We start from the raw sequence: 20579 nt of genomic DNA on the forward strand, positions 1-20579 counted from the left end.
TTGATAATTTTTAACACTAGGGACACATTGCAGACACCTGAGCACTCAGTAGAAAGTTAAAAATTATTAAATTTAGTGTTTAGTTCTTTTTTTCATTTTTATCTTTATACTTATAAGCTTTTCTGGAATGGAATGGAATAGAATGGAATGGAATGCAATAGAGATTTTTATGGTTATTTTAATATTTACTACCACAAAGAAAGATATATTTAAGAAAATGAAATTCCTACAATAGAAATTGTAGAGTCTAACCTTTTGTAGCTTTTAAATAGAAAACCATAACTAGACACCACCTCAAATATTCAAGGACATTTCAAACTATTGGACTTTTAATTCATGCACTTATCTCATAGAAATAATATCAATCATGGTAATGTGTAACTGTAATCTCAGAACTTGGAAAATGGAAACAGGAAGACCAAAAATTCAAATTCATTCTCAGATAATAGGGAGAATGAGGCCAGCCTGAGATACATGAAACCCTGTCTCATAAACAAGTTAATAATAATAAAGAATCATAAATTTTTTAAGCATGCAAAAGATCAAAACAAATGTGTATTATCATTTGAATAACTCTTTCTCTCATGGTAGATAAACACCAGATATGAGTTCCTTCTTACATTCTTCACAATGGGACTGGAGTGAAGCATGCCCTCAGCGGGTTCTAGAAAGCTTAAAACTAGAAAGTGGAACAATGTAGATACACAAATAGAAATTCCCAGTCGGCTAGGTGAAGTGCAGCGTAGAAAATACCTCCTAACATGGGGGTGGGTGAAGAAATACATAAAGCCATTATCTTAGACGGTAGGCATATACACAGCACATACCACTTGGCATGAACCTGTTGTTTCTGCTTTCTGGTCAAACTGGGCTCCTTTATGTGGGCAGAATATATGGACAAGTTGTTGATATTTAAGTCTTAGCTGCAGGACAAACACTATGCAACAGAGAATGTAGGCACCTCAGGCGTTCCACATCCTCACGTGTACCTGACCAGAGTGAGTCAGAGTGTAGAGGCATTAAATGACAGTCCTCCCAACACAGGAAGAGCAACTATGGCATCACCATGAAGAGGCATTAATATCAGAGGCAAAATTTTCTGTGTGCATGGAGGCAGTGCATAAGAATATTGTATTCTTGCATATTTAATGCACAAAATAGAGGTGAGTGACACACAGTCGTGTTTTCATTTGTCCCTTAACATTGAATTTATCTGTACATTCATACTCAACTTCTCTAAATTCTAAATTATTCAATGTAAGATTTTTTTCTTATTCTTTATACCATAGATTTTCATAGTGACTACAAAGTAGTTATTACAGCCTTTTAAAAAACAACTCTTCAATGAAGACCATGTGACAGGAAAGTCTCTTGCACTTAGGATCTCAGTGCATAGGACTAAGACTTCTATAGATTACAAACCTAGTTTGCATTTATAATCAGAAGATAGTATTTCTGTATAATACAGAAAACTGTATTATGAGTAGCTCTCTGTGCATCTTGAAGCACCAACCCAGGTCAAGTAATAACTTTTGTGGTATTGTTTACAAATACAGTTCTTCAGAGTAAATGAAGTTTTTCTCCCTAAATGAAAACAGGGTAGGGCAGCCTGGGGTTCTTCAGCTCAGGCTGCTCAGGATCCCAGCTTGTGAGTGGTTCTTACATTCTAGCCATAGTGCAATAGATTCTTGCCTCCATTATGGTTCAATAACAGTCTTACCTGAGAGAACAGAGACAGATTGGGGAGAAACTGAAGAGGACAAGGTAGAATACAGCAGTTTATGCATGCAATAATTAGGAATATAAAGAATATACTGCCCATGTACCATGTATCAGTTAAAGCTTTGGAGGAATACCTAGCAAAGTGAACATTACCATGAGAAGATGCCTTAAAACAATGGTTCTCAACATACCTAATGCTGTGACCCTTTAATATAGTTCCTCATGTTGTGGTGACCACCAACAATAAAATTATTTTTGTTTTCACTTTATAAGCTAACTTTGCTACTGTTATGAATCCCAATGTTTTCAAATGGTCTAAGGTGACCCATGGGAAAGTTTCATTTGATCTCCCAAAGGGGTCACACCTGGAAAATCACTGCCTTAAAGTTTATGATATTATGAAAATGTCATCTACTCCTCAGTGTAAAATTCCCCACCATTGTTTTAACATAATTGTATGCTGTTGGTAACTTAGAAAACTAGAGGAAAATATTATTTTTCTGCAAACATGAAAATCTACTTCACCATCTACTTTACCAGAGTATATGAGAAAGTAACCATTCACCACTCTAGATGGGATCAATCTTCTGTGTCTGAAGATGGCATCAGCCAATGTGAAATTGCCTTTATGCTTTCATATTTAACAAAAGGGAGATAAAATGTTATGGATGTTATGGAACAATGTAGAAAATAGTAATTATCCTGACTTAGAATAATATTACTCTTTAAAATAGAATAAAATAACTGAAGCTCATTCACTTAAAAGGATTCTCTTTACCCCCAAGATAGACATTTAGCTGTTGGTTTCAGAATGAACTTCCAGACATGTAAGGTGACTTTCTTATAAATACACAGTATCACATGCATAGGAACATGCAAATAGAAAGCCATCTTTCACATTTCCACATGCCTGAGCCTTTAGAAAAGCAATCTACTGATTAAATAATTTTAATAAGAGATGAGTAAGTGAGAAAAATCATTGAAATGCTGTGTGAGGTCACTGTTTATCCTTTTTCATAATTGAACATCATTTCTTTTACATGCAGAGATCCCACAATTTCTGGGAATCAAAATCTAAGATATGTACCCAGAATGAAATTCACTTCTAAAAGTTTGTAACACCATTTCAAAGTAGACATTCACAACACAAAATTCTACACAAAGGAAAATTGAAAGCATGAATCCATTCTTTCCATTTCAATCTTGTCTTTCAACGTCTACAATACTAAGGTGTTACAAAAAACAACTTGGTTTGAAAATCTTACCACATAAAGCCATATGTCATATAGCTATCATATTGAAATAAGCCAGACTTCATTTAAGTTACTTTTTTATTCTGGATTACTCAAAGAAGAAATTGAGTACAGATAAGTTTTTAAAGAAAATATTAAAGTGAGATGTTTTCTTGGGTACCATTTAGCAACTAACAGGAATAAGAGTAAATTGAAGTTTCAAACAAATAAATAAGACACTAATATCTGCACATTTTCAGAGTATATGAAAACATGCATAGGTTCGTTTTCCATGTTTCTTCACTGCACAGAAAAAAATTAAAAAAAAAAAATAAAACTCCAGAGAATTAGTTCCTCCTGGGCCTTTCTCTGACGTACCAAGAGGCCATAGTCTGACTGGAACTAAGCAGACATATATTCAGCTCAAGCCTTCAGACTCCTCTCTTTCCAGATATTTGCAACGAGGACCTTCAAAAATTTAGAAAAATTTTGCCACTAGTCCCGCTTTTTTATTGCTAGAATTTTAAACATAAAAGTAAAATTTTGTAGTAAAAAGCCACAAGGAAACATAATGTAGGTGCCCAAAGAACTAAGACAGTACTTATTTTATCTTTAAAATTTTGTCTTTAAGGTAAAACACAGAATGCAAAAGGACCTGACCTTATTCTGTCTCCAACAGCAATTAGTTACTTTCTATTAAATAATATGATAATGACAATATTATACTGGAAAATAATCTGTTCATCTAATACTTAATTTTCCATTAATTTGCTCACTTTCAAAAGGTGTTTTTTAAAAGAGTGTTTAAATTTGGCTCATATAAAACACTAAAAATCATTGTCTAGTATCTTTCTAAATTGAGATGCTCAGAGTAACATCATAGAATTACTCTTTTCAGATGCACATACTTCTTCTAATTCTCCTTTGTAGGTGTGACACTGTAAATAAGGGTTAAGTGACTTGCCCAGAGTTCCCCAGCTGAGGTTACAACTGGTGTCTTCTGACTCCTTTCTCCAGTGCTCTTACGGGAAAAGACTGTTTTTTAATTGTATCTTTAAATATGAATACAGTTTGCTTTGAAAAATAACAGCAGATTTTTTAAAAATTTTTTCCTTGTCTCAATTTGCCAACACTGATAAAGCTAAGGTATATTAAAAATACCCATATAGGACTTAAGTTTGTACCTAAATATAATTTTAAGTGAAAATAGCATAAATTATTATTTAGCTGAGGAAATTACACAGAGTTAGATAATAAATCCACCAAAGTAAGACTTTGCCATGGTTGAAGTTGGTTCTCAAAAAGATATAGAAAATTAACTGATAATCTCCAGTATCTGACTTGTTCAATCAAGAAAAACAGTCTCTTAGAGAATCCCAAGTCATGGAAACAAGTTCCCTCCTGCTTCTAAATACTTGAAACATGCTCTGCCTATGCATTTCAGTCTCAGAACTCTCTGGAGTTGTAAGCTAGGGGGAAAGTCGGACCCAGGTGATAGAAACAGGGCTGACGGTTGAGAAAATAAACAAGCCACTTCTTTTGCTGTGGTCTGTCATATTGTGAAACAGAAAAGTGGTTTTAACGGTGTTTCCTCAGATAGAGATGTCAGTCTTACACACACACCTACATGAGTAGAGATAGAAAGGAAATGCTGTCTTCACACTTTATTATGGGTACAGTGTTTTGCCTGTTTGTACACCCACAGGCCACGCGAGGGCACCAGATCTTATTATAGATGCTAGGTTATGAGCCACCATGTGGTTGCTGGGAATTGAACCCTGAACCTCTGGAAGAGCAGCTGGTGCTCTTAACCGTTGGGCCATCTCTCCAGCCCCCTGGCTTCACAATTTAGTGAAGGCACATATGTGAGAAAATTCATTGGGATTCATAAAAAGTATAATTAATATGAAAGTACAGGCATGATTTACTTGAATATTATTGCAAACAAATTGGATATTGTCATACGCAGATATGACAAAAACAATAGGCAACACAGTAAGTTTAGCATTGTCAACACTATTAATTTCTCTTTTATTTTCCTCTTTATCTTGAGTAGCCACAACTTAGCTGTGAAGTGCAGATGTTGCATGATCACTCTAATCTTACCAGCCCAGGAAACATATCTACAGTTAGTTCTACAGTTAGGTTTTTTTTTTGTTTGTTTGTTTTTGTTTTTGTTTTTGTTTTTGTTTTTTTTTACTGATTTCTATATTATTTCCAAACACAAAGAGTTCTGTTCGAAACTGTAACAACCATGGACAAAATGGGTGTTTATAAGATAAAGTATACCATTTTTTCATTTTAAGAATGGTTTACAATATTTGGCTGTATTTGTTTCAGAAAAAATAGTATGATGATTTTATAATGTTTAGAGGGTAGAGTATCAGTGTTCGAGATAGCCACTTTTAGAATAGTCACTATTGGTAAAGAAGAACATTATGTTGTAACTGAAAAAAAATTTTATTGTATCAAGTTTATGTCATACAACTTTAAGGTCATTAAAAAGTGTATAGGGTGGCTCCAGTGCAAACTGGATGGAGTGACTGAGGAAGACAATTTGTTGATGTAACACAAAGTTTCCCGTAGCGTTTTCTCCTCCTGCGCATTTTCATAGTGACCGTTAGCATACTGTAAACAATGTCCCTCGTCTTGCGGTCTCTGTCACACACTGGGACGAACTGAGTTTCCAGCATGCGTCCATTTGCTCCCCTGATGTCATTTTACTTGATGAAGTTTTTAAACAAGTTACCCAAAGTTAAATAACAATAGCACATGATCTTGTATGGGTTCAGGCTCATTCTTGGTCTCTACTCTCCTTCATGTCTCATGGAATTCAATCAATTGTCTGGTATTGATTTTGTATGGGAGCCAATAAGCCACCCTCTCTGAAATTATGCCAAAGGATAGCTAAAGTTGACTTTACAATCAGCTAACTAGACAATACCTTAAACAGAGATAATTCAAATAAGAGGAAATGTCAGAGACTATGTCATGGGAAATAAGTAAAGATTTAATAATAGCTCTCATATACAAAACCCATGTAAATAAATACATTCTCAGACTTTATCCCAGCAACCAATTGGAATTGATACTAAATCCATCCAGACACATGACTCTATGGAAACACATGTCATCTAGCTGATACTGAATACTCAAAGTTAGTCTTCTTTCTATCTTTCCAAAGACACCAGGAGTCCTATACAATCACAGATACTTTAAGGAAGAAAACTCTATCTGATAATGCCTATAGTGCACTGAACTTGCATGAACTAAAACCTAAGCCTTGTTGGTAGATGAAAGAAAAAGTTAAAAAAAATAATAAATCTCACCTGTGATTTCTTGTGTCAGGTGAGACTTTTTCCTCCCATAACATGTTATTTTCAATTTTTATAAAAATCACTACAACTGATCACATTAAGTACAGCTTTACACACATTGTTGCCATATCATTTTAATTTTATTCCCAAAGACAAGAGGAATGCCAGGATACCTACATGGGAAGAGTTCTCCATGGGAACTCTTGATGTGCCTTGCCTTGTCACTTCTGCTGATCAGTTGCCCAAGTAGTGCTATCCCATGAATTTTCCTGCTTTAAGAAAGCTTGAAATTAATTAGGAGTCTCTGACAAGATAGACTACTGCAGCAGGAAACACCATATTTTACGTCAGTTATTGTCTACTCCCTTTGGCTTAATATTTAACATGAGTTTCAATTCGATTCTGTGGAAGCCCCATCATATCAGACAGTTGGTAGTATCATGTGAGACTTAAGGAAAGGATTGGCCAGAACGGAACTTGACTTTAATACAAGACCATGTTCTATTATTGTTTAACTTTGGGTATTTCTCCCCTAGGAGGAGGACAGAGGAGAACTAACCAGCTCCAGGATTAAGGTAAGAGGGGAGTTTTCTTTCAAAAGAATGAGTTCCATCCATTTGAAGGAAACCCCTCCCCCACCTGTTTATTAATCGTTTTTCCTTTATACATTTATATTTTTTAATCCACCGGCATCCGGAAACCAGCTTGCTACCTATGCATAGTACTTATTTCAACCTCCACTTATAGCAGAAAAAAAGAAAAAAAATTCACACAAGTCATAACAGTGGTATGCTTCATTTTTTTCCATCCTCATTAAATATCAGTACCAGTCCTCCATTGAGATTTAAATTCTTTAGCTGTTCATTTCTCTACATATAGATTATTCATAGTTATTATTAATCAAACCATACTGGGTAAGAAAATACAAAAATATTAAACTAAACTTCAAAGTATTTCTCATAAAATACATTGTTATCAAGAAAAATTTTAATAAAAGATAGTGTTATAATTTTAATGATGTCTAATTATGAAATAAAATCAGACTAAACTTTCAAACTGATGTAAGATAGTGTGATGTTTTCAGTATACTATATAGAAATTATAGCAAGAAAAATGATAGGAAAGGGACATATTTTTAGCAGACTATCTGGATACCAATTCACCCTCTCCTGCAGGGCTCTTGTTGTTTACTTTAGTTATTTCTATGATAAGTTCACATTCCTTATTTCTGTCTTTGAGGGCATCACATATTGCCCACCTTTGCTGGCTTCTTCACGTTTTTTTCCATCCAAGAGTTCCTATGGGAAGATACAGTTGTTTTCTGACCTTCACATGCATGCTATGACACACATGCCCTCCCTCCTGGCATCATGCACTCACACACACAAGAAATAAATAAAAAAAGGAATTTCACTTTTGTTATTTAAAATGAATTAACAATAGTCAATGGGTACACATTTTTACTGTAAATTCTGTGGTCTCAACGATAAGCAGGTAATGGACCAGAGAGACAATGAGTCCTTTTATAAACACTTGTCACAAAGCCCTGAGGAGCAGAATTCAGGATCTCAGAACCCGTGGAAAGAGCTAAATGCATAGTCCCTGCTCTCCTTTAGTGAACGAGAGGCGGAGTCAAGAAAGCCTCCAGAAGCCTATGGGCAGCTAGCCTTGCTTACACAGCTGTGAACAGAAGACCCTGCTTCAAGCTCAGTGGAAGAGGAGGCTCACCACCCAAGTTTATCCTCTAACCTCCATACACTACACCATTACACACATGTATTCACATATATAAACACGCAAACAAGCATCATTCAGGGACAGAAGATATTTTTAAAATAAAATAGGTAAGGTAAGCAGACTATTACCTTTATATAGAATGGTGTAAACTCAGTATCTCTAAGAACTATAGAACAGGCTTACAATTCTTTGACCAGAAATTCTTATATTCTTCCTTATCTGAGCCAACTATATAGCCCTAAAGACTGTGGAAAGTTCAAACACTGTCTTTTTTTTTTTTTTTTAGTACTTTTACTGCTTAAGTTTCTTTTTCTATTTTTTACTATTCTCCCAACCTAACCAAAAGGCAAAAAGAAAATGAGACAAAATCTATTAACACAAATATTACTTTGTATGAATAAGCTCCAAATACTTGTCTGCAGGTAAGGAACCTACTATCTCAGACCAGAGAGCAAATTTGAAACTGTCCTTATCCAAAAATTTTATGGAAATTCTAAATATTTGCATATAAAACTGAGCTAGACATATTTCGTGAGCTAAATATATGTATGTAGTATGTGGTGAAATAAATTTTAGTGAAATCAAATGAAATGAACAGCAGCCATTTCGTCTCTATTGATAGATATGTCATTTAATTTCTCAACTTTAGTAACTATTCAAATTAGTAAATTTAGCTACAAAAATCTTATCTAAAGGTGTTTTACAGGCTAAATGTAGCAAGATTGAAAGTGATTTTAAAAGCACTTTATCTCGGCCTTTTGGATTTTTTTTCAGTTTAAATGATATATTGTCCTTAACATTAAAACCTCAGTTGTGTATGATTTTTTCAGTGATCTTTCCTACTGGAGAGAGAAAGTAGATGAAAAAGCCCCTTAGGTAGAATCCCTATGAAGCACCTTCTTAGATTATTTTGTTGATGCCTTATTTCACATTCTTCTTATAGATAGTGTTAATATGTCAGTGTCTTTCTTGGGTAATTCTGTGTAATACCAGTATTGAGTACCACATGTATGGCTTGTTCCACATGTAATATATAGCTGCTACTCTCTAAGCAAATGAAACTAAAACACATTCTATGTTACACACAAACCTATGGGGGATCGGTTGTCTGTCCCACATAGACGTGTCTGAGAGAAACCTTTTAAACAGGGCCCTGACAGAGGAGCAGTGAGTATTGGTTGAATGATTAAGTAGTGATTAGACTTCAGCATTGATTAGGTATTGCCAGTGAATAGCCTTCAGTCTTACCATAAAATTAAAACAAAAATTATACTTTAAAGCTCACATAGATCTTGAATTTCAGAAAAGTTACAATAAAATCTTGAGTGATTACTAATTCTGAAAGGTGTTTGTTAATGTTCTATTTTGCTACAAATCACAGTTTATTGTGGCTTTGGGTACTGAGGGAGTGGGAGAGCCAAGAGACCTGAAACTCAGTGATAAAGGCCAGTACCGCAGAAATGAAATACAAATTCAGGGGCACTTTTCAGAATATAAGGTTTTAAAGACAGTTGACTAAGGAAATGAAAGGAAGTGAAAATTCAAATATTACATTGGGTTTTTGTGACTAGGTCTTGCTGCTTTATTGTATGTTTTTCTCCAGTTATTTCTTCTGAGTAAATTTTCTGATCTAGTATAAAAGATCAGGTTTCCTTGTGATGATATTCTTAGGGATCCAGGACTCAGACATTAGACCACAAAGAACATTAATGTATTCAAAAATGCATCTTATTCCATGCTTAGGGAAATAGCCTGTGTTGCCATATAGTTAAATCACCACCATAAAGCTTACTGACATCACTTCTTAAAATTGTCCATCATTAGAAAGTAGATGTTGAATTGACAAGACCATCCACCTTTCGGGTTTTATGTGAACAAGAGTATAATAGTCAGCATAGTCAGTAGAGAAGATAGACACTATAGACCTTAAGACCTCAAAGAGGAGCCACTAATAAAATGAAATTAACAGTATTTAATTGAGATAGTTTCCTTGATATAATTGAGATACCAACTCAGTTATGTAGTGTGGATAAAAATGAATCAAGGAAAATTCCTACCAAACCTGGCAAACTTCTCAGGACATGGACAAGATCCAGAAGGAGATATAGCAGGATGGAAAAATCATTAACACCCGGGGAAGGACTTGGACAAGGAGCAGAAAGCCAAAACACCTGGAGAAGAGCACTGAACTAGAAAGCAGATGACTCCTGTCCAGCTGGGTTTTGCTGCACAAGTCACCTAACTGTCATTAGGCCACAATCAAATCTGTGAAGTGAAAAAAGAAAAGAACCTATAGCCCACATATTGACTCAAAAAAGTTGTCAAGATTCTAAGGTCCTTGTAGCCCTCCTTGATCAGAATTCTAGAATCATACTAGGAAGAATAAGGAGCAGAGTCTAGAAGGCAGAAGGATGCAAAGTCGAGAACAGCTCATCCTCACCCAGCAAGGCTGAGGCATGCATGGCACCATGTTGCAGAAGATCACACATGCAGTGACTGACAGCAACCAGATTGCAGTTCTCTAAACTTTACTTTAGACTAATAATGACCTAAGCTTGAAAATTAAATTCCATTTCTAGAGAACATAAAGTGCCTCACGAAACATCTTATAATGCATCTGGTTGTGTCCTGGTACAATGCTCTGTTTTGTAGCACTTGTAAACATCAGAAACAGTGAAGTAGAGAAGATAGACACTATAGACCTTAAGACCTCAAAGAGGAGCCACTAATAAAATGAAATTAACAGTATTTAATTGAGATAGTTTCCTTGATATTTTCTTAATTTACTTAAGTGCATCTGAAAGTATTTTTCAACTTTTAAAAAAATTTTCCCATCAATTTATCATGCAGCTGCTTTTAAAATCTTTTATGATATGATTACTTAATGATCACAAATTAATCTAGAGCCTTGGAAATCACTTCCAGACAAATAACAGACTCAAAACTTCTATATTAAAATTGGGAAGTCAGCATGATATCAATTTGTTTTTATATCTCATTCTGATAGGCATGCATAAGAGACGTCACAAATTAATTTCAAAACAGGTGTTTCTAGAGTTTAGTTCAGATATTTTAGTCTTTCCAAAGTCTAGGAACCGCCAGTAATTATGAACCAGTTAATGTGTACAATTTCTTGCATTTTTATTAAAGAAAACATCCAGCTTTCATCGAAGACCCATGACTAAATGTACATTACAAAGTATAATCTGTGATCTAAAATTAAAAATATATAACTAAGCTCAATGAAAAACTGGTGTAGATTAACCTTGAGATATTTAACATTCACGTAATTAAGGACATGAAATGGTGATTGAGGAGATAAGAGTGTTTGCTCAAGCACAAGGACCTGAAATCAAATTTTATATATATACATATACATATACATACACATATAATATACATATACATATACACATGCACATGCATATGCATATATATGTATGTATATTATATTTTTACATTATATAAAATATATTATGCATATATTGGGCAATAGCACCTCTCGCCTCAACACTTTTGAGGCCAGGGACAGGAGAATCACTAGGGCTCATTGGACCCAGCCTATATCCAGGATAATAAGTAACCCTGTCTTGAGGAATAAGGAAGACAGTGATAGAAGAAAACATCCAATGGTTAACTCTAGGCTTTTCATGCACAGGCATCCATACCTGCACACACACACACACACACACACAGACACACACACACACACTGTAAATAAAATTTTCATATATATATATATATATATATATATATATGTAACATATGTGTGTGAATGTGTGTTTAACCAAATGCCTTTCATACAGCCTTTGTAATCACAATAATCCTTGAAGAATAACATTTTTTCAGACATACTTCTCAAATAAAATAGAAGTAGACATGCAAATTCTAAAGACCAAATAAAAATCTTTTTGAAAGCTAGTCCAGTATCTCTTCATTTGTTCAGCTATCTGGGACTGAGTTGAAGAATAAAATACGAAGGTCACCCCAAGACCTCAATTACTCTTAGTCTCCTGTATATCACCTATGTCAAGTAGCTTCAAACCCCTGACTCGAGAGACAAAACCAAAGTCAATGGCAAACTGCAGGCCAACCAAAATTTTCCTGAGTTCCTTGACAATACCGTAGAAATTCTGCTTCTTCTTTAGATCAGAGTTGATACAAAGTAGTTAGAATGTTTGGCTTGAATGCAACAGTTCCATGTGTCTCTAGTTTAATTATAGTTGCTGTGATACTATACTCTAATGAAAAGCAACTTCTGGGAGAAAAGGTTTCTTTCAGTTCACAACTCCAGGTAACAGCATAACGTAAGTAGAGCACGCAGGGGCATGAGTTCCCAAGAGCAAAGGACCTCAAATGAGCTAGTAACACTACATCTGCAGTCAAGGGCAGAGAGAAAGAAACATATGCATGTTCTTTACTCTCGTATAGTGCAATGCCTCAACCCAGGAATGGTGCCACTCATTTTCAGTCTATGTTCTCCCACAACAATCAAGAAAGCCAGCCCAATCCCTATTGCGATTCATTTCCTGGGTGATTAAATGTTGAATCCAGCTGACAATTCAAACCATCACTGTGTCATATAAAATACTTGAGAGGGTTTTGTAGAGGATTTTTACTTTTTGGTTTCTGGTTTTGTTTTTGTTTTGGGGGGTGGATTTTACTGAGTCACATTACAGAGAATTTTGAGTGAGCAGGGAAGTTTAAAGAGCTAGATATAATTAAAAACAATTTTTAAAAAATCCTCTTGCCCATACAGTGGTTTGTTGTATTTTCATCCAATTTTTTCATAACATTGGCAGTTTATTTTCACACTGAGATTACAATCTACAGATCTATTTAGTTTGCCTTTTTGACATTATGCCATAACTATTTTACCTTGTTATTGATTTTAATAAATATAAAAGAAAGTTATATGGATTGTTAATGTTTTCAATACTAACACCTATGCAGCTATATAGATGCAGTTATATTCATTCAGAAGAATTTGATAGAATATGGTTGAATCTAAGCATGTGAATCTATGCATACATAAATAGGTGTTTTCTGGAATTTAAATGAAGCTTCTATAAGAGTTATGGACCCCCCAAAAAACTTAATTCTTTTATTCAAGAATTATAGTTATCCTTCTATATTTTGACATATAGATATACTAGTGAATTTGTTATAAGGTATTCTGTTAACATTTTCTCTAATTTCTTACAATTGATTCTCCAAAGGGAATCATCTTAAAGCTCTTATTATATAAAACACAATTATTTTCTTTCTAGATTTTAATTCTATCATAAGTATATTAAAATGCCCATAATATTAAATATTTGACTATACTGATTCTCAAATTTATTTTTATTATTCAATATGAATAAAAACATGAACTTAAATTATTTTAACTCACCAAGTTAGTTCGAAGTAAGATTGTCTTACTTTTCTGTCATTTGTTTTTTCTCTGGCAGAAATTGCTTAAAATTACCTTTGTTTAAAACATCTTTGCTGGTTCTAAAGGCATTTTTACCTGTCACACAATTTCTTGTTAGTTCACGTAGTTTTGATGGTGTTTGAAAACATGTTAGGATTTGGTAGAGTCATTGATTAAAACCACAACTTCATTTAAGTAAGCATTGTACATTTTGTAATACCAGATATTTAAATTCTATCAAGAAATAGTATAAAGAAAACTTTCTGGCAAAGACATCAGAGGCTTAAGGCTTAGGAAAGATGTTTTATATGTGAACACAATAAAGTGTCCTTCCACATCTGGATAATAAAGGAGTGGTACTATCTCACAGTAGTCAGGCCAAAAAAAAAACATCTGTCAGGTGCATAGATTTATGGAATCTTAGACAGTAATGAAGTGTTTGTTCTGTTAAGTGAAATGGGACTGAATTCATTTCGGCCAGAGTAAAGAAATTATTGCAAATTATTCATCTACAAACAATATGCAGTTCCCAATTTCTATTGATAAATATTTACTAAATGTAAGGGTCTGTATCATTTTATATTCACTATTTCTGTATCAATACAATAAATCTATTTCAATCTTGAATTTTAATATTGCATCATTTAGGTTTGGAGAAATCATTAAGTGATAGTTAAAATCATTAAGTAAAGGGAAGAAAGGCCCTTGGTCCTGTGAGGACTAGTTCCCCCAGTGTAAGGGAATGCCAGGGCAGGAGTGGGTGTGTTAGTGAGGAGGGGGACAGGAGATGTGCTAGGTGGTTTTCAGAAGGGAAACGAGGAAAGGGGATAACATTTGAAATGTAAATAAAGAAAACAACTAATAAAAAAGAAAAAAATAGTATCATTTAGATTCGGAGAAATCATTAAGTGGGTAAGAGTAATTGCTAGACAAACATGAGTATCTCTCTTCAAATATGGCACCTGTATTAAATAAAAAGAAAAAAAATCCTGGGTAAGGCCATGTGCATTCATTATTTCTACCATTGTGGAAGCCAAAGAAATTGGAATCACTGGTGTTTGTTAGCCACCAGCTTACTAGTGTTAGATTCAATGAAAGACCCTGTCTCCAAGAAATAAAGCATTAAAGTCCTGACAAACTTCTCTGTCCCTCACAAATTTATGCACACAGGTTCAGGTGCTAATCAAACATTCTCATGCACACACATATGCCCTATGCCATCACCACCCTAATCACAAAGCTTTACAAACCTTAAGCATTATATATTTGTCCCATTTATCTAGGTAGACATGATACTAAATGTATACTTCAATGCCTTACCAACAGGGAAATAAATTACATTGCAAAATATGGATTAGAAACAAGCATCAAGCATGAGTTATCCAGCAACTACAAGAGCATATATTTTTAATTAATTTAATTAATAGAAGTTGAGATGTCATTAGTGGAGGCACAGGAAGAAAGACAAAAAACACTCACTTAGGATAAATGTGGTGTTTTTAATAGAAAAAGCGTATTTGCATTAGACTTCGTAAAGTGAGTAAGTACAAATATTTCTCTTTCTCAGATCCCATTCAGCACTTGGGTCTATGTAATTTTTCAAATGAAACAAAAATACAGGATTTGTTAGGATTTATTGACATCTTTGAAAATTAGGGCAATGAGATGAATTTCCAAAATCTGAAATTCGAGAGTAGTTTCAGGAATAACTCAGCACTTTCCCTAAATCTTGGGATTTATGCAGCTAAACCTCTCATTCCAAAATAGTCATGGTCCCTATAGTAGTATTTAGTGCTAGGGGAAGGTAATGGGAGAATTTTTCTTCCTTAAACTTCCTAAGGGGCATAAAATGTAAGGCAAATAAGTGAATTATTTAGGACTTATTTCAACCTACAAAACCAATTGTCTACCCACCTGGTTTTCAGATGAAGTTCTTCCATCTAGCAAGAATGTAGCCAACTCTGTTTTGCTTACCATCACCACCACCACCATCTCTCTTTTTTTTTTTTTTTTAAGAAATCAGGTTTTTTTTTTTCCAGTAGACTTTAAGTTGTATTTAATACAAGAGGAATAATTATCGCAAGAATTAGTTCCCAGTGTCTACTCTCCTCTTTCTGTTTCATATAATAACCATCATAGCTTTCTTGATGCTAAGTTGGCAGGAATATCCTGGAAAATCAGCAAGCGTTTCTGATATTGGAAACAATGTTTTAGAAGCAATGACTGAAATGTATGAATGTGTTTCCAAAGCAGTAATAAAGTACTTGCCAGTAGGGATCTGCTTTCTGAGATCCTGACTGACCTGATGCTTTTTAATTTCTGTAACCATGGTTAACACCTTTCCTTAGGGGGCTTCTTTAATACTTGAGCTGAATAAAAACTACTTTTTAACAGTTCTAGTAAAAGAATTGAAGAAATGTTACATATTATAAGTCATCTGATGGTTGCTATTCTTACTACTATGTGAAAGTAATTTCTTAAGGCAAAACAGATTTAAGATGATGCATATGCATATAATTTACTCTGCAGTTTAAATAGCAGTCTGAGGAGGCTTTGAGACAGCACAAATCTATTACAAAGAACATAACATCTTCTGTCATGTAGTTGTAGATTACTATAGGCAAAAATTGGCATACTGAATACAATTTCTAAATAGTAAGGCTCTCTCATGCCTTTCACACTGTATTACAAAAGAAAAGCAAATTATATACATAACGGTATTAAGCAGACTTTACTAAGGACCACAGCCTTCTACAAGAGAAGTATGTGAATTAATTATGAACTGGGCAATTCTTTAACTATTGGTCAAGTGTTTATATATTATCAAGCAAACATAGATGAATATTATATGTATGAATAGCAGTGTGAAACTAAATTGTTTTTACATGGCCTATTTAATGGTATTTAAAAGATATTATCTAAGAATAATTTTTGCAGAGATCTTGATTCCAAACAATCTTCTCAACATACAGATTTATTTTTCTTATTCATTCCTTTATTTTGCTTTTTTGTTTGTTTCTTTATTTTTTATTGTGCTGTGAAACTATATGTGGGTATTACTAATAACCGTGTTAAATAACCCTCTCATGAAGTAGTTTTACTTCTAATCAAAGGAATGTATGAACTAATATATGAAATAATTGGGATACTATTGTATTTTTAAAATCTCAAACTAATATGAATGTTCAAAAATTAAAGCATATAATAAGAATTTCTAAATAGAAGACTAATAGTTTTAATTCACTAAAGTCAAATTTGCCTATTTCTATAGGGTTTAATTTTGAGGACCAAAACAACTTTAAGTTTTTCAAAGTAAATTTTTTTTAATTAGATATTTCTTATATTTATGAAATGCATACATGCATTTTAATTTGGTCCTATTTGTGATAAAATTGACTATAGAATGTTGTTCAGTTTAGAAAATGTGTTGATAATTTTACTCTACTAGTGGAGTATTTCCTTCTGAATGTAAGAACTGCTAATAATACAGTTAGCATATAGGAAGTGGTAGTGTGACTTTTGAATACAAATGAAGTTACCTCAGAAGAAGTTTATGCTTTCCAAATGACTCATCCTACCCACAAGTGAAAAAGCAGGTCATTTACCTGAAATACCAGGAATGTATTTTAAGAGAGTAAACACATGGGTAGCCGTATAGTTAGACAGCAAAATGATGTTTGACTGGTAAATCATGCTGACCGTGTATATGTTTGCTTTGTTTGATGGGTAACTCATTTGGCTTGAAGAAATTACCAAACTCGGTGCTTTGCAAACTTCCATAGTAGATTAAACCTATCCTAGGACTTAACAAGATTTTTGTTAAATGCTGGAAAGTCTTCTTGAAAGAATTCGTGAGTAACTTCCAAATTTTACTGTGAAAAGAGGAGAGATCAAATACATGGAAGGTGTAAGCATATGACTCTTTTTAAAGGCACTTGGAGAATAATTAGAACAAAATACACTGTCAATATTCCTACAGAAAGAAAATAAGAGCAGAGAAAATCTTATCTTTAATGGTTTTGGCAAAGATTCAGCACGATGTCCTGGACTTAAATTTAAACAGTCAAGTTGGACTTGTGATTCTAATTTCTAGTTTACATCTCGTGACTAAGAACAACAGAAACAAAGGTGGTACAAGAACATTCCTAAGCACCAAAAGTGTCTCTTCCCTAGTCTCCTCAAGTCAAGGAGCCGGAAAATCTGCAGTTTTGAAAGAATTCAAAACACTGAATCATTAACCCCACAAATAATACAGAAAAGGACTAATAATGGAGCCATACCCTTTGTGGTCAGGAACTGAGAATCTAGACTGGTAGCGGGTTTTTGTTGTTGTTGTTTTGTTGTTTTTTTTTTTTTAATGACAGTTTGTTTTCCTTCAGAGAATAAATTTTTATTTCAGCCTCTTTTGGGTCACTGACATTCTTAGAAGCAAAGGAATTCAAAATGTAGTTATTTTACTATTACTAAAAAATGCAAGTTTATTACAGTTTTCCAAAAATAAAAAGAAATCAATGTGATCAATTATCATACACTAAGCAAGCTGAGTCAGTTTACAGCGGCATGTGCTGCAGCTCGAGTCCATTTGAATGAGCTGCAGTTGCCTTTCATTTGGACTGCTGTGTAAGGAGCTACAAGATAACAAAATGAGAGGTTTATTTAGCGTCTGTGGGAGGCTTAAAAAAAGCTAAGTCCTCGTTCCTTCTAACACTTTAACAGCTCTACAGTTTCTTACAAAATATGTTTTATCGTTTCAAGAAATGCTGTTAACCTCGCAGTTTTAAAACTGAATGAACAAGGCCTCTTGGACAAATTGAAAAACAAATGGTGGTACGACAAAGGAGAATGTGGCAGCGGGGGAGGTGACTCCAAGGTTAGCCTCAATGTCACCAAGAGCGGGTAAACAGTATGTTAAGTAATAGGTGCATCTGCTGGGAGACTTATGGTAAACTTGCCCATAGATTGATTATTCAGTCAAACCCCTTTACAAACTCAAGTATGCAATTACTGTCAAAGCAAAAATATTTGCAACTATTATTAGTTTGGTGACATGCTCACTAGCTCAATAGCAATAAATGTGGGAAGCTCTGGCTTTACAGCAGTGGCACCTGTGATGATAGTTTTGGAAGAAGAAAGTCTGAGAAAGTAAAGACAGGAGAAAAGGGTGACATTGACTTTTTTTTGCATTAATGTTTGGCGAGACTTCTGCCAAATGTTTCCAATTAACAGCAATAAAATGACTCTACCTTGATTTGTCTAGAGTTCCAACCAGAAAACCTTTGCAGACAAAGAATTACAATGCAACAATGCAAAGATAGTTATATGGTTTTTGTAATGCTTTTCATTAATAGATAAATTAGAAAATAATAAGACTACAAAGTAATCCTAACACATCTTTGTCTTTACCTCACACATGCCATACATAATTACTGTTTCATCATTTTTTCTAACTTCTAATTAATTTCTTAAAAAAAATAAGGTGTATAATTAAGAGATATTCTAACTTGTGACCTCAAAGAACACCTCCCCTCTTCTCTCATCTCTCTCTATCTCTACCTCAACCTCTCTACATATAACAATATCATCTCTATCTGTACCTATATTTTACAGATGAAAAAACAATAAAATAGAAAAATTCTGAGAAAATACCTTCAACTCATTAAAAACATAATCAAAACTTTTAATTATACCTTTAAAAATCATATGGCTGGGCTATAATTTTTCTCACTAGACTACCTAAACTTCAGTAGGATTTGTATTTTCAAGGAGTAGTTGTTAAGATATCTGCAGCTTCCCCGACCCTGATCCCAGTCTTAAAAAAAACTCTCAAACTGAGTTCATTAATACTTTCTCATAATAACCAGCCCTACTGTAGAAGGGAAAAGAGTAAATATTTTGCCAATATTCCATGTACCATCTGTCTTAATTCTTTTTGTTTCCTGATCCTAAATAATTGATAAAGAAAACACAAAGTCCAAGCAGCATGCACGAAGACTCTGAACACTTCTTAACATGCTGGGAGGCTCCTGGCCCTGAGAGGGTAGTGGTGAAGTCACTGAGGAGACATCTGGTCGTGGCTTTAAAGTCTGAGGGTGTCAGAGCTTTCTAGCTCTCTAAATGTGCTGAAATGCTGATGATAACTCCTGACGAGTCACAAAGACACTGTTGCACTTTCTGAGGGTGAAAGACTGCTGGCTTAGGTGATTAGCACCTGTAGCCTAACAGCTGAGGAATAAGCAATGTGGCCTTTGTTCTCTCTGAGCAGGAACTGCTGGGCTCTAACTTTCAGCCTGCTAGTCTGAAGTCCCAGGAAGAAATTGGAACACTTAGAGAAGTGGTTATAGAGTTTATTACTAAGTTGTAAAAAGTTTTGTATGAAGGCTATCTAAGAGGGAAAAGTGGAAAGATCCTAAGTGGAGAAAGAGAAAAATTCTTCTCAGAGGGGAAAGGCAAAAATTCTACTCGAACTGGGGAACGCGAAATTTTTCTACTCTAATTGAAGGTGGGGAAAGGCTCAGCAGAGAGAGAGAGAGAGAGAGAAAGAGAGAGAGAGAGAGAGAGAGAGAGAGCCTTTCTTCTTTGTCTTCACTACTTATACATCGTTCAGAATACATGATCATATGTTACAAAGTTCATCACAAGCTCACACAAAAAAATCAAATCATAAATTGAAATGGAAGTTTACAACAGAGAATGTTTACATGCACATCCATTAGAAGAAATTATCTAGCTAAACATCTATCACCTGACTCCGCTCTATAGACTCACTTAAGGTTTAAAGCCATAACTAAGTTATTAGTGAAGTTTTGTATAGATAAACCCAGTTAATATTTTATCATCTGTCCTAGCACCTGTAATATGTCCTAGTTCCCTTGTTATGACCTTTGGTTAATTGTTTGACAACCTCTTGAAATGTGCTCTGAGTAGGATAAAGTCTGGTTACAATCTAAGAACAATTAACTTGTGACAGTTTGTGAAATTGGCAGAATTTTCATTGCAGTTTTGACTATCAGAAAAGGACCTAATATCAGTCCCATTATAAAAGAGCTTAATAATCACATAAATAATTTTAGGAATTCTTATAGGATCATCGTTAAGACTTAGGTCATCTATTTGACAGTACATCTTTGTGGATCTGCCGAGATCTGCTCCAAAGGG

The 20579-nt window shown here is 34.3% G+C and overlaps 1 protein-coding gene across 1 annotated transcript in view; it reads left to right on the top strand.

Annotated features, from left to right (window-relative positions):
- Positions 1–18324, top strand: part of LOC127689862 (glutamate receptor 4) — a 105886-nt gene extending 87562 nt beyond the window's left edge. The window contains exon 12 of the mRNA XM_052189418.1: positions 18180–18324. Coding sequence (XP_052045378.1) covers positions 18180–18324 — 145 coding nt within the window. The remainder of the gene's footprint in view (positions 1–18179) is intronic.
- The last annotated feature ends 2255 nt before the right edge of the window (positions 18325–20579 follow it).

Source organism: Apodemus sylvaticus, chromosome 7 (assembly GCF_947179515.1).
Source record: "Apodemus sylvaticus chromosome 7, mApoSyl1.1, whole genome shotgun sequence".
In the NCBI taxonomy this organism is placed as follows: domain Eukaryota; kingdom Metazoa; phylum Chordata; class Mammalia; order Rodentia; family Muridae; genus Apodemus; species Apodemus sylvaticus.